This window comes from Symphalangus syndactylus, chromosome 11, assembly GCF_028878055.3.
Source record: "Symphalangus syndactylus isolate Jambi chromosome 11, NHGRI_mSymSyn1-v2.1_pri, whole genome shotgun sequence".
Lineage (NCBI taxonomy): Eukaryota > Metazoa > Chordata > Mammalia > Primates > Hylobatidae > Symphalangus > Symphalangus syndactylus.
This window is the reverse complement of record NC_072433.2, coordinates 49141127-49156988: the sequence shown is the minus strand read 5'-3', so window position 1 is coordinate 49156988 and position 15862 is coordinate 49141127. Positions and strand designations below refer to the sequence as shown.

At 42.5% G+C, this 15862-nt stretch overlaps 1 protein-coding gene across 1 annotated transcript; it reads left to right on the top strand.

The window, feature by feature from the left end:
- Positions 1-5203: 5203 nt before the first annotated feature.
- Positions 5204-10203, top strand: LOC129457672 (beta-defensin 104A). The gene is made up of 2 exons (XM_055233089.1): positions 5204-5261; positions 10043-10203. The coding sequence occupies exons 1-2, from the start codon at positions 5204-5206 to the stop codon at positions 10201-10203; spliced, it is 219 nt and encodes a 72-aa protein (XP_055089064.1).
- Positions 10204-15862: the final 5659 nt, after the last annotated feature.

Here is a 15862-nt window from a genome sequence, read left to right as displayed (position 1 = left end):
ACTCATCATCATGAGAACAGCACAGAAAAAAAAAAAAACCCCTCATGATTCATTTACTTCCCACCAGGTCCCTCCCATGACTCGTGGGGAATATGGGAGCAAGAATTCAAGATGAGATTTGGATGGGGGCACAAACCATATCATCCACCAACCTTGTTCTTTCCAGTATTGTATTAAAGATCCTAGGTCTTTTGAATCAGTTTGGAAATATCAACAACATATCTTGCTTAAAGTTTGATTGGGATTATATTTAATCTATAGATCAAGTTGTAAATAATTGATATCTTAATGTTAAATTCTCTATTATATGAACACAGAATATTTCTCTTGTTAAAATAACTAAATGAGAGGTCATTAGACTGCAGGAGCTTCAGTGCACTCGGTTTCTACATAAGCAAACTAAAACCCAACTCAGTTTGAATGGTAAAAGATAACTTTAACCAATCAGAAACCACCAACTAACTTCTAACAAGGGACTGGGATGATTCAAATAAGGCTCTACTCCACTTTAACCAATTAAATGTTTAATTTGCCTTTCTTCCATTTTCACCCTATAAAAGCCTTTTCCTCATGCCTCTTTGCCTGTGCCCCAAAATACTTGTGATTTGGAGCCTGCCTGATTCTTAAGTTGATATCTGCTCAAAAGAAAACTTTAAGATTTTTGTGTGCCTAAGTTTATTTTTTAGTAGTTCTATTGTCAGCAGAGGGACCCGAAGAAGCCCTGATGATGGTTCCTGGGACAATGAGTAACCAGATGTAGTTACCAGCTGAGCCCATTGTATTCACCAATTTCTCTCTGTGTCTGGATCCAACAGAAACTGGACTGGGTCCAACAGAAGGTCTTAAGAAGGTAGGGTTTGGGGAAGACAAAGATCATCAGTTAATCCTTATCCAAGTAGTCTGGACCTCTCCATCTGGGACTCTAGCTACGTTTGTGTATAAAAATTATGGACCCAGAATCTGTGTTTTTCTAAATAAGTGTGTAAACTTTACCAATGACAACTTAGAATTACAGTGGTCACAGTGAAGACATTTTAACCTAAACAGTTATTCATCTATAAGCTACATTGAAAGAGAAGTGATCTTAAATGCCTCAGAAAAAAATGAGATATGTTTTTAATTGGCAAGCAGAGGCTTCTAAAAGACTAAACAAATCAAAACTTGCCTTTCTTAAAGACTCTTTACAAAAGGCAAATTAAAAGCTTCAGCACTTAATCAGTGATGATAAAAAATTGTACATTGACACACTCAACTCTGAATGCTCCTTCTTTTCTCCTCTCTCTCTTCTTCCTCTGCCTAATTACACTGATTCCACCAATCTCCTCACTCAGCTGCCTTTCTACTCTGAAGATGAGAAGCAAGTTAGGAAAATGCCTTCTAAAGTTAGTTCCTCTGATCAACTGTGTCTGCCTTCTTTAATTACCTTTATGTCTTGGTCAAAATCCAAACTGACAGAAATAGTGAAAGACTTCCCTAACCCAAAGGAAAACCCCCAGGAATTTGCTGAGGAATTTAGAATCCTCGTTTAAACATATAATCCATGACTTCCTGATCTTTGTCACTTTATCCACATGATACTGGGACCTGGTCAACCTGCAAATGGAGACGATGGCTGAATGGGACTAACCTGAGGATGATATTAAGGATCTTATGTCTCAAACAGCTGCAAGGGATGAACAAAAAAGAGGCAGGGGAAAAGAAAGCATTCTATAATCTTATAAGTAAATCTCATCTTTACCTGAGCCTGTGTCCCTGCACTGTGACTGTCACAAGAACTTTTTTTTTTTAAGTCTCTGTCACCAGGCTGGAGTACAGTGGCATGATCTCGGCTCACTGCAACCTCCTCCTTCCAGGTTCAGTGATTCTGCCTCAGCCTCCCAAGCAGCTGGAACTACAGGCATGTACCACCACACCTGGCTAATTTTTGTATTTTTTAAGTAGAGATGGAGTTTCACCATATTGGGCAGGCTGGTCTTGAACTTCTGACCTTGTGATCCACCCACCTTGGCCTCCCAGAGTGCTGGGGTTACAAGCATGAACCACCGTGCCCGGCTCACAAGAAATTCTTCGCTACCCCCATCCCTCAAGTGAGACAGGAAGGTCAGATGGGTCTGGAATAGGGAAACATCTTCCCCTACAGGTGGGATATGGCTCTAGTAAAATCGTTTTTCCTGCAGAGGAGGAGGCTTTTGTTATGGGAAATTCTCTGGATATGTTTCACAATATCACTCTTCCCTTCTCCTTTCAGAGCAATGAGGGCTTCCATTCTGGCCCTTCAGTGGCCATGATAACCTTGGAGATTTCCTGGATTTAAAACCCAGGAGAGCAGGGGTTGAGAAGGCAGAGCCTTTGACCATGGTCTCTAGCAGTTTTTCACTCTCCTAAATGTCCACGTTCGGCCTCCAGCAAGTTGTCAAAATCACTGCAAGTGTTCCTGCTAGTTTATGGTTTTAGAGCTTCCATTCCAGGTTAGCTCATCTCAGCTGTGACTCCAGATTTCTGGGCGATGGATTTGCCTGGAGCCCTCAGTTCCCTAATGGGTCCAAGAATAGTCATTGATTTTTCCATTTATTTGGCTTTTTTTTTCTTTTTTTAAGGATTAAAGTAGTGACTTTCAGTCTTTTTACTTGTAGCGACCGAAACCAGAATTCTGAAATACTTTATAAGGACTCAGCCAATAAAGCTTTTATTATTTTTTTCTCCTAAGAAGATATAGGATTTCTTTTGAAGTTTGGTTATTCAGTCCCTGTATATGAATTCCTTTTTTTTTTTTGAAGAGCTGCTGAATATTTATTATCATCAGAATTTTTCAATTTTCTTCAGAATCCTGGTCAGATAGATGACCTTGAATATTGGCTGATTTTTTTCCCTTGAAGCTCGTCATCAAAAATTACTAAAGCCTGACATGTGGCAGGCTAGGAGGGTCCCGTGGATCCTGCACGTTTGTGCTTGCTGTGTGTCTGCTGTGAGGAGAGTATCCGACGGCCTCTCCCTGCTGCACATTTGTAACCTGCGGCAGGATTCCCATGGCTACCACTCTCGCCCTGGCTTCTTCCAGTCAGTGAGTGAGCACAATGTGGACTAGAGCTGGGCCATGTCGGCTGCCGTAAGACAGTCTTTGCACTGAGGTTCCCCACTGGCAATGCTGAAATTTTCTGCACTGCAGTCTGAGGCTCCCCCAACTCCAAACCTTTTCACAGGTGTTCATTGACATCATGTTCTGAAGACTTTCCCTACTCAATCTTGCTCCCTCTCCCCTTCATCTTTCTGTTTTGAATTTTTATTTTATTTTTTTTCAGAGACAGGGTTTTGCTCTACTGCCTACACTGGAGTGCAGTAGTGCCATCATAGCTTGCTGCAACCTCGAACTTCTGGCCTCAAGAGACCCTCCTACCTCAGCCTCCCAAGTAGCTTGGACTATAGAGACACACCCCCATCCCAGGCTAATTTTCTTTTTGTGGAGAGATGGAGTCTCTCTATGCTGTCCATGATGGACTCAAACCCCTGAGCTCAAATGATCCTCCTCCCTCCCTCAGCCACCCAAAGTGCTGGGATTTACAGGTGTGAGCCACTGCACCTGGCCCCCCTTTATCTTTCACAGGCATTTCCCAATAAATTTATTTTCTTTCTAATTCCTGTTGATAAATGCTTCAGGGAGCACCCAAACTGGCATAGTTTGTGATTTCTGATGTTCTATGCTATTCTGTTACCGTGTAAGGAGACCTGGGTTTCCATCACATTCCCCCCTAAGTGAGAACTCTGGGGAAGACATACTGACTGCTAGATTTTGCTTAGGATGTGCAAGCAATGTATGTCTGTCAGGCTTTGCCTAATCTGTGCTCTAGAATAAGGGGAGCTTATCTGAGAATGTCAACTTCCAAGATTAGATATTTTTACTTTCTCTAAAATACTTCATTTTAGAGAAATGAAGTTCTTTTTTCTTAAAATAAAATTATCTGGTGTTTTCCCTAAGGGCAAATGCCAGGAGCACATGCTCTATTTGTTTTGCCTGGGGTGGGGTTGGGGTTAAATCCAGTGAGCATATACCCTGGGTTGAGGGCAGGGCATATGCTCTCTGGAAGGTTATGTTTTATTTGAAGCCATTGTTAGAAATACAGCATTCCCTCGTCATTTAGCATTAGGTATATCTCCAGAAATCAACATGGCACATGGATGCATATGTAACAAACCTGCACATTGTGCACATGTACCCTAAAACCTAAAGTATAATAAAAAAATAAAATAAAAATAAATGCACATACAGGTTAAAAAAAAAGATATCTATTTAAATGTATCTGTATCTATATAAACGTATGTCTAAACATAGCTTTAGCTATATAAATCAATTAGAAAACACTACCATCTTTTCAATACCTTGTCTTCCCAGCAAGAACATTTCTGCTGTTGTAAATATGCAGAAGTGAACATTCTTATATACAAATTTTTGTATGTATCTCTGATTATAAAAAACTAAAATGAAAAAAAAAAAAGAAATACAGCATTCCCATGAATAGTCTCCTTTTAACCTCTCTTCTCACTCTTGTCCTCCTTTTCACCCAAGCCTTAAGTGAGCCTGATGCTCTGTGGTTACAATCCCACCCTTGGACAATGCCCACCATCAAGTATTCCTTGTTGTCACTTGTCATCCTCATCCTACACTCTTTCTATCACAGAAATGTGCTGGGACCTCTCACGCATTTATGACCTCCCCACGCTCCGTGCCATTCTTCTCCTTAACATCATATGTTTGTTTCAATGTTTACTTCAGAGAGGTCTTGGGGGCGATGGACTTCAATTCCATTACCCACATCACCATTTTCAACAAGAATCTCCTGACTGAAACTTACTAAAATGGAAGAGAAAGTCCTCTCAGCAGAATCAAGGAATGTCAAGGCTGGAAGGTATCTTAGAGATCATTTAATCCAATTCTTGCTTCAGAAACGATTCAGGGAAGCAAGGGAAGTGACTTGGACTTTACCTATGCTAATACTCTCTCCCCACCCTCAACACTGCCTGGCTGGCATTTCTGCAGCCCCAACACCTCCCCCACACTGTGCCTGGGTGAGTGTTCACCAAGGAACGCTGCCTTTTGATAAGCCTCAGTAATCAGGAGCAGCCTCTGCCCATAAATACACCTGCCCTGCTCCTGCCTGGGGTGATTCCCTCCGACTTGCGTCTGCTTCTCGCCAGCAGCCCCAGCATTATGCAGAGACTTGTGCTGCTATTAACCATTTCTCTTCTACTCTATCAAGATCTTCCAGGTAAAAAGAGACTCTCAGCTGGAAATATACACAGTTGCTGGGGATGACAGGTGGAGAAGAAAAACATTTGATTTAGAAAATACATCCCGGGCCGGGCGCGGTGGCTCACGCTTGTAATCCCAGCACTGTGGGAGGCCGAGGCGGGTGGATCACGAGGTCAGGAGATCGAGACCATGGAGAAACCCCGTCTCTACTAAAAAAAAAAATGCAAAAAAATTAGCCGGGAGTGGTGGCGGGCGCCTGTAGTCCCAGCTACTCGGAGAGGCGGAGGCAGGAGAATGGCGTGAACCCAGGAGGCGGAGATTGCAGTGAGCCGAGATTGCATCACTGCACTCCAGCCTGGGCGACAGAGCGAGACTCCGTCTCAAAAAAAAAAAAAAAAAAGAAAATACATCCCGAAGGATGGAGTAACCTTCTTCAATCCCAGCCTTTTTTCTCTTTGCTTTCATTGAGTCTATTAGTAAAATGCAGCATGTGGCAGTCCTTGTATGCACCTTACAGCCACAAGGCTTACTAGCTCAAGGAGGAAAAAAGAAACGTAGGAATCAGGAGTCCTAGATGTCCTTGGCCCCCTGGTCACACACAGTAACAATTCCTCGTGGAATCCTCGGCGATGAGGACTCACTAGCCGTGCTTGTTCCATTGCAGGGCAGGGGCGATTATTCATTGTTGATTTTGTGGAATAAGATGCCTTCTTCCATCCTCCTCCTTCGGAACAGCTTTACTCTGCACAGAAAGGACGCCTATTCAACCTCCTAAATTTTGCAACTTTCCATATCAAGTCAGATGATTAGGATTAAAGGGGATGCAGTGATTTCAGTAGGCAAGAACATAATTTACTGACAACACAAATAGCAGGTGCCTTTGAAGTCTGCTCAGGAAATTTTAAAGTTAGACTGAGATGTCAGCAATCTTCTGACTCCTACGTTAATCTATGTCCCTAGAAGCATGTATTTCTTAATATATTTGCAAGGGATATGAAAGAGCACTTAATCTAATTCCCTTCTTTTACAAGCTGAGCAACATTCTCTATAGTACAGTTAGAAAAAATAAGATTTTTAGAGTTGCTTAACAAATCTAGCAGTGCTGGGACGAAACCAATTGTTTTGACTCATAGAAGCCATTGGATCTTCTCTTCGAAGCTGCTCAGTCGATTTTATGGGGCTTTGACAGACACCCAGCACCCATCTTTGTACCCTTCCAGGCTGTGCCTCTGCTGCGATTCAAATGAGTTAATGATTTTTTTCAGAGGGTACCTGTTTCAGTTAACTCTTCCTTGTTCTTTCTTCCCGTGTCATTTCCCAAAGACACTTCTCTGAAATTCTGGTATGAGCATGTTCCAGGTCTGTCAAAATATCATAGCAATTCATCAAAGATCAGGTTTTCTTCAACCTGTGATTCCAAGACAAAGAACCTCTCGGGATGGAAAGCCTGGGTCAGGGATCCCTCCAGATCCTGAAGAATGCACCTCAGAGCTGGCTGCCATTACCCGCACTTGGCTGCTGAGGGCTGGGTCAGACTGGCCTCCACAGTAGAATTCTGAGAAAGACCCTTAGCAGGAAGAGGATTTGGGAGGGAAGTGGTAGAAGTGGGTGAGGGTGAATGACATGCGCTGCCCACCTCTTCTCCTGCCACCCCTGCTTTGGGTAAGTTTGGCTGTCACACACTGTCAGCCCCTCAGATACCCACAGGGACTGGGAATGGGTGCTGTAAACCAAAAATATAATTCTAAGCCCCCTCTCCAACCATCTAAATGGACTCCCTCCTCATCCAGGTCTCTTAAAATTTAATCTGAAAGACTGGTTCAGGCCATGAAAGGAAGTGGGGGTTGGACATGCCTCATTATGCTTTCCAGCATGAACATCAACACAGACTTTAAGTCTGATAAGAAATATTTTACAGCCTGTTCTCTCTGAAGCCTGCTAGCTAAAAGCACCAACTGTGTAATACAACTTTGGTCTCCACAACACAACTTCTTGTCACAACCCAAACATTCCTGTCTATTGATCCCAGGTCTTTAGACAAACTCAATCAATTGTCAACCAGAAAATGATTAAATTTACCTATAGCCTGGAAGGCCACCTGCCACACACTCCCACTGTAACCCCACAGACCCCCCGCCCCCCACTTTGAATTGTCCCACCTTTCTGGACCAAACCAATATAAATCAGCCAGGTGTAGTGGCTCACGCCTGTAATCTCAGCATTTTGGGAGGCTGAGGTCTGCAGATGACTTCAGGTCAGGAGTTCAAGACTGGCCTGGCCAACATGGTGAAACCTCGTCTCTACTAAAAATACAAAAATTAGCTGGGTGTGGTGGTGCATGTCTGTAATTCAAGCTATTTAGGAGGCTGAGGCAGCAGAATCCCTTGAACTCGAGAGGTGGAGGTTGCAGTGACCTGAGATTGTGCCATTGCACTCTACCCTGGGCGACAGAGCGAGACTCCATCTCAAAAAAAAAAAAAAAGTAAATCTTGCATGTATTGATTGATGTATTGTGTCTCCCTAAAATGTACAAAAGCAAGCTGTATCACAACCACCTTGGGCACATGTCCTCAGGACCTCCTGAGGTTGTCACCTGTGTGTCCTCAACCTTGACAAAATAAACTTTCTACATTAACTAAGACCTGAGACCTGTCTATAGAGCAGAGGAGGAAAATTGCTTATGCAAGAAATAAACTAGTGTAGTGTAGTCTACCCTGGAATATATTTATTGCTTAGGATATATTTATTACTCAGCCTTAGTGTATGGACTGTATTCTCCCTTTGGCATTCTGTTTACTCAGACTATAAGACATACCAACTAGGTTTTTGTTCCAGCTTTGACACATAAGTTGCTGTGTGACCTCAGATTAGTCACTTTCCTTCTCTGAGCCTTAATTCCCATCTCTGAATAGATGGCCTGTGAGGGCTTGCTTGAAACTGACAGTGTAATGTTTTAAAGGTTGTGTTCTCTTCCTAGTCTATTCTTCTTCTCCCCTAATGTTAAGCTTCATTTTCCCTGAGCAAGCATGCTGTCCTCCTTTTCTTCCTCTAACTCCAGGTTGTAAAGTGGCCTGCCACAGATATGTCGGAAGGCACATATCTGCTACCCAACCTCCACATACTCCCTCGGCATGATCCACATTGCAGCCCACCTCACTCCTTTCTTCACTGCCTTGTACTGTGACCACAAGGGCTTGCTTTTGAATGAAACCTACAGCAAAACAGTCTCCTGGTCACCCACTGTGGGGCCATTCCAAATATAAACCCCTTCAATGGCCTATCAAGCACATGAATTGGTCAAACTGCCTTTTAGTCCTCACCTACATCCTGGACAAAGAACCTTGACACCTAAGCATCAGAAACAGGAGGCTTCTCTTTACCAGAACAAAAGAAAGACATAAAACCCTGGTGCGAGGATTAGCAGCCAGTTTCAGTTCTCCTGCCCTTCTGCTTTGTGGAAAAGGAACAGATGCAACAGGGGAGATGGACTCAGGGCTCAGGTGAAATTAGGACTTTTGGGCCCCGACCTCTGCAAAGACGTCCATTTGCAGCCCTGACTCTCCTCTCCCCCGGGGTTCCTCTGACACCCTCCCCCAAGCCTGGCTCCTGCTGAGTTTGCTAGAGAACCTCACGCAAAGCTCTCTCCAGCGAGGCTCTCTCGATCCACCTTACACTGTTCTCCCTACCATCAGCCTTGCTTCTGGGTTTTCCTGATATCTCTGTAAGATCCTATCAGTGTGGCATATGAGATAATGAGCTTTACAAAGCTGCTTTCAGCCTCAGAGAGCACACCCTGGGACTGAGAAGCTAAATCCATGTCTCCTGAAAACTGCTGTGGGCCAAGGGCCAAACAATCAGGATTCTGCTCCTTTCTAGTTTCCTCCGCTCTACTTGCATCCACTCTAGCTTATTCTGGTCTAGTCTATCCAATCATTTACTCACCAGGTCCTTACTGAGAACAGGCTATGTTCCTGGTACCAGTTACACAATGGTAAGCAACATAAACATGGGCCTCGTTATCAGGGAGCTCATAGTTCCATTGAGAAGAACAAATAACAAAATACACATACATATATACATATCTATATCTATATCTATATCTATGTTTGTATGTATCTCCATGTATGTATATATATATATCTATATACATACATAGATATATAACTACAACTTGCAATAGGTGATATAAAAGAATAACAAATGCATAGGGAGAAAAATAATTTGGGGGCATTTAAATACATGAAGAGGACAGAGAAGGATTTGCCCAATATTGGGAACTTAAGGTTGAGACATGAAAGTTCAAAGAATCCACTTATGGGAAGGAAGAAAAACCTTCCAGGCAGAGGGGACAGTGCACGTGAAGGTACTAGGATAGCAAAGAATAAGCTCACATGCAACAGAAGGGAGGCCGGCGAGAGTTTCATGGACAGAGTGAGGGCCACAGTGGAACAGCATGAGTCTGAAAAAGTGGCCCAAGATCAGATCACGATTGCTTTGGAGACCCAGTAAGGGGCTTGGAGAGATTTAATCAAAAAAAAAAAAACAATAGTAAACTTGTAGGGATTTTGAAAATAGGTGTGACATGGAATGATGTATATTTTCAAATAAAATCCATGCTGGTTGGGAATCAGAATGTCAAGTCAATCATCTAGGAAAGTGGAGGAGGATGGGGATGCAGGAAAACCTCTACCACCAGGCACTAGCTTTCTCTATCCCCTTTCGAAAACACCTTCTGCCAAAGCCTTGCCTTTTAGTGCCAGTACGCAATTAATCACAGTGTCATATCCTGTTATCTAGTGAGAAGCGAACTTGAGTGGGACAGAATATGTGGTTATGGGACTGCCCGCTGCCGGAACAAATGTCGAAGCCAAGAATATAGAATTGGAAGATGTCCCAATACCTTTGCGTGCTGTTTGAGAAAATGGGATGAGAGCTTACTGAATAGTACAATACCCTGAAACACAGTAGTGCTGGTCCCTAGAGTCGCTGGAAGTAGGACCTCAGTAGCTTTCCTTCCTGTGGCCCAGCAGCAAGGGCATCCCCACTGCAACCACGGGTTCAGTTATCAACCAAGGTTTGCTGAACTTCCACTCAATGCGAAGCCAATATAGGAGATTGAAGAAGAATACAGGCTGGAAAGCCCCCTCTGGTTGTGATAATGGAGAATAGCAATGGGAGTTAAGCATGAGTTTCAACACTTTATAAGTTGAACAAAAAATATGTCTACCTAATCAGCTATAAACCTAAGAAAAACATCATTTTTATCCTGATAATATTGGTTTTCTTTTCCGATCGAAAGTTTTGCTCAACAGTTATATATATAGTTTGTTAATTAAAATGGAAAGTAAATCAATGTTAAGTGTGCTATGTTTAGAATACACTATATTTCAAAACATAGACCTCTGAGGAGAAAAACAAAAGAGGTGATGTGTGATGACAAGCTTCGGAACCCATTAGAACTTAAGGGGTTGATCAAGTGGGTGTCTGTGGAGAGTCCCATCCAGCAGAGGGCAGCAGAGAGCAGTCCTGCGCTGAGTTGTGGATTCTTGATCCTGAAAACCGGTAAAGAAAGGTGAGTGATGAAACATTTGACCTGCCTGCCTTTCCTGTCCAAACCAAATTTTAAGGTAGTCAAAAGCGTCTCTCCTTGAAAGCAGCCCAGCTAATAAATGAGGAGTGTCGCCATTTTGCAAACACGTAGGGAAACAGGGATCTAGCCAAGGAATATCAACAGAGATTAAAACAAGCCAGAAAGACAACCTGCTACCCTGTGCTTCCTAATAGAAGGACATAATGCCACGTATGAGCGTCTAGTCATGGTAAGCAGCAGCATCCTCGCCTTTTCAGGGTGGAACTGAGGCTGGATTGTACCCTTTCTGCCAAAACAGTGTAATGGCCCTTCACGTAGCCATCATCCAGCCTCAACATGTGGTTAGTCTTGTTTCATCCCTTGATAAGACCTTCTCCTCGATTACCTCAAACAAAAATAAATTATTTCAAAGATGCCCATTTGAAAATACTCCAGAAGGTGTAACTCAGGAGGGAAACAACTCATTTTGTAAAATAGAACCCCAATACTATTATCACCCCTGGAAAAAAATCAGCACTCATTCCTTAATACAATTTAACAGCCAATCTGTATTCAAATGACCCTGAGCATTTCATAAGTGCCTTTTTAAGCATTGCTTTATTAGAATCTGGATCCTGGAAGGTCCACATACGGCCTCAGGTTGTTTACCTCCAAGGCCTCTTGCATAGATGGTGATGTGTACTTCTATTCCATCTATAAAATATTGTGCGGAAAATTGAGTGCATACCTGGGCAAGGCCCTAGATCTCATCACTGCAATTACAGGAAAAGAAGAAACTACTGAACCACCCCCAAGGATGCCACACTCCAAATGCAACATACAGAACACGCTATAAGACAATGTGACATTTATTTTATTCTTATATTGTTTTAGACTCTTTTCATTATTCTCATATTTCGTATTTTATAAAATACTTTTAATACATAATCTCCTTTGATCCTCACCATAAACTCTTGAATTAGGCATGGTAAGTGTCAACATCCTCACCTTGTAGGCACTGTTACTAAGGTTCAGAGGGACTCGTGGTTTTCCTAACATTGGCCACGATATTAGGAAAGACCAGGCCTAGACCCCACATCTCAAGTGCAATTCAGAGGCAGCACAGCATGGCATGCACGAATACACAAAGCCTGGAATCCCAGCTCTACTGCTTAGCAGGTGACCTTGGGAAGGTGACTTATCTGACTTGTACCTTGATTTCCCCTCCTGCCATATGGCCATTCTGTGCAACAACAGTTAAAAACACAGACCCTGCCGGGCGCGGTGGCTCACGCTTGTAATCCCAGCACTTTGGGAGGCCGAGGCGGGCGGATCACGAGGTCAGGAGATCGAGACCACGGTGAAACCCCGTCTCTACTAAAAACACAAAAAAATTAGCCGGGCGTGGTGGCGGGCGCCTGTAGTCCCAGCTACTTGGAGAGGCTGAGGCAGGAGAATGGGGTGAACCCGGGAGGCGGAGCTTGCAGTGAGCTGAGATTGCGCCACTGCACTCCAACCCGGGCGACAGAGCGAGACTCTGTCTCAAAAAACAGAAACAACTGCTGACTGTGCTAAAATTATTTTTTGTCTCCCTTTTTTTTTTTTTTTTTTTTGAGACGGAGTCTCGCTCTGTCGCCGAGGCTGCAGTGCAGTGGCCCGATCTCCGCTCACTGCAAGCTCCGCCTCCCGAGTTCACGCCATTCTCCTGTCTCAGTCTCCCGAGTAGCTGGGACTACAGGCGCCCGCCACTACACCCGGCTATTTTTTTTGTATTTTTAGAAGAGACGGGGTTTCGCTGTGTTAGCCAGGCTTGATCTCCTGACCTCGAGATCCACCCACTTCGGCCTTCCAAAGTGCTGGGATTATAGGCGTGAGCCACCGCGCACGGCCATGTCTCCCTTTAAAATTTAATTGATGCCTGTGGGTAAAAGAAGGTGGGGTCCTAAGTCTTCCCAACATAACAAAGTCAAAGGCAGACACATGGTGAGTGGTAGAGCTGCCTTTATGGCTGAATCCGAGAGAAAAAATGGTCAATCTCTAGGACTGGGAAGGGGCTGAAATGCTTTCCAGTTATGAGAAATTACACACACAAAAAATAAAAGCATCATGGAGAAAAGATACCATTCCCGTGAAAAACTACATTTCTTCTTATGTCTGTGACCACCATGAACTCCTCCTCTTCCCCAAACAAATTTGCTGCCTTTCCCTTGAACTTTGAACACCCCTTTGTTTATTTACGTGGACTCCATTCTGTTAATAGTGTCTGCAGTGCATAGCCTACTGCAGATCTTTAGTATTTAATTAACACATATAGACACATCGCTTTCTCACTCATTCTCCATTTCCTCTTCTTAAAATATTGGTTAGGTCTCTAAGACAGTTTTCAGTTCCAAAATATTATGATTGTTTCGTCAGAATTGGCAACCTTGGCCGGGCAGGGTGGCTCATGCCTATAATCCCAGCACTTCAGGAGGCAGAGGCGGGAGGATCACTTGACGCCAGGAGTTCAAGACCAGCCTAACCAACATAGTGAAAACCCGATCTCTACTAGAAATACAAAAATTAGCTAGGCGCTGTGGCAGGCACCTCTAATCCCAGCTACTCAAGAGGCTGAGGCAGGAAAATCGCTTGAACCCAGGAGGCAGAGGTTGCAGTGAGCCGAGATGGCACCGCTGAACTCCAACTTGGGCTACAGTGAGAGACTCCATCTCAAAAAAAAAAAAAAAAAGAATAGGCAACCTCAACAGATTTATTTAAACTTATAACAATACCATATTTTTATTACCAAAAATAAATGGTGTTTATGCCTTAGCGCTCATATAAGGATTTCCTGTGTTCTTTTATATGCTGCCTTAAGAGCATTCTTGGGATGGCTGAAATGGCTACAGGTCAAATTGACTTCTGAAAACACAATTCATTTTGTGATTCTGTGCATGAAAAAGAAACAAAATACTGAAGAATATTTTTGCACAATTCTCAAAGCCGCTTCTTTTACCACGATCCGAAAGCAGTTTTCTCTCCTATCATGTAATTTTTCCTGACTTCTTTTTCCAAAGAAGACTCTAATATTTGTATCTTTGCCATATATCAGTTATTTTCCCTAGAGGGGAATCTGTGCCTCTGCAAATGGTGTTCTAGTTGGTCTTACAGATTTGTTAGCATGTTACAATCTCAGACTTAAGAATAAGAAAATCTGCATAGGAATCTTTGCTTCACTCTTCTGTGAGTCTCCTCTAGGGAAACTTTCACTGGGTCATTTAGTAATGCAAAAGAAGAGTCTAAATTTGATTCTGAAAGAAAACTTCTATTTCCAAACTGTGCTACCATAGGGTTTTCCTTCTCACATTCATATTTTCCAGGATTTACCAAGATGCTACTTGGGAAGCAAGAGGGAGGATGTGCCAATGTGGAGAATCTTACTCCCTGCACGTGTGTGCAATTTCCAAGAAGATCCTTCAGGAATATGTATTTGCAGAACTTCTTATTTGATAATAAAATCTTGATCATTTTACTTTAGCCCACCTACTTAGTCCAAACCATTCAAGATACCACATACTAAGCAGCTTAAATAAAAGAATATGATTTATTAGTTGAATGGACTAAAAAAAATCTTGAAACAATTATTAGAATATTCTATAATGTTTTCTGCCATCCGCCCCCTCAGGATGGATGTGGCTTTTAGCAGGAGAATTATTCAAAGATTTTTTTAGGACACGGAAATCTGGCAGAAGAGGACAGGAGCTGAGAGCATTGTTGTGTTAGGACAGATGTAACATTAATTGCCTTTATTACAACTTCACCAGCTTTTGCCTATCAAAGAGCAGAACTAGGTTTTCCCGGCTGCTCTTTTTGAAGATTGTTCTTTTCAGAAGCATGGGAGAGGGACTTACTTTATCTCAAGACACAGACAAAGGAAGTGAGATCTAACTATTTTTGGCTCAGTTTCTTCATTTAAATTATTTCAAATAATTCTAATGACTTAGAAGATTCCGTTACCTGGGTGATAATTATTCAAATGCTGTTATATTTTAAATCATGATTTTGATTAATAATTCACTACTATTAATATCTGAATAGTGCAATAGGCTTGTTTTTGTTTTCTTTCCTTTTATAGAGAAGATAAAAATATATAGAAATAAGTTACCAATATACTCCAAAATTGCCATCACTTTTATAAAAGATCCACATTCCAAGTTTAAATAATTACAAACACAACTGTAAGAAATTGCCATTGAACTAGAGTATAAAAAATACCCAGAGTACATAGATGAGTGAATAAATCTTCATTTAGGGTTGAGGTAGCAGCAGCTGTCTACCTCCTTTCTTGAACATCTATGTTCTTCCAACATCCAGTTATCAGAATTTGATGCAGTAAGTGATTAAAGAAACTTATCATGGGCCAGCTGTCACCTATCTCCGCAGTGTCCCCCCGGTGCTCCTGGAATTGGAAGACTTCCTAATTCTTTAAAGTGAAAGGATGTGAATGATGCTCCTGCTCACCCTGACCAGCACCTCATGCTTTGCAGTGGAGAATCTGTCCTGAGACCCAAAAGATAGTGGCCTCCACATTGTGCTGCCGGGGCAGCTGCTGTGAGCACCTGTCCGCAGCTGCAAACCTTCTGTCCTTTGTTGGTGCTTCCCCGGATGCCCAGGTCTCTATTGTCATTGCTGCCTCTTTCTCCATTTGCTTCCAGCTTTCTCCAGGTAGAGAATAAGTATTTTTATTTACACAAATGACCTAAGTTGTTTTCTCTGTCTGGATTAAAATATACATGCAAATGAGACATATGAGATAAGCACTGTCTTTTCCAGACATTGCTGATGTTATATTGGATGTTATGTGAATACAAAATTCTTCAACCAAAGCCTTCTTCACTTTAGTTAAGTCCAGAGCAGCCTGTCTGGGTTACATGCATGCCTGAGCTAATGCAGCCAAATAAGAAACACACACTTGGTTAAAATGTTTACAAGATGAAGGAGAAGGGAAGACAAGTCCTCTGCTTGGATATTACTAGAGGAGAAAACCCAGACTCAAACACAGATTTTTT

Coding starts and splice junctions, on each gene's coding strand:
- LOC129457672 (XM_055233089.1), top strand. CDS start 5,204: ATGCAGAGACTTGTGCTGCTATTAACCATTTCTCTTCTACTCTATCAA. Junction 5,262..10,042: donor ACTCTATCAAGATCTTCCAG/GTAAAAAGAGAC, acceptor CCTGTTATCTAG/TGAGAAGCGAACTTGAGTGG.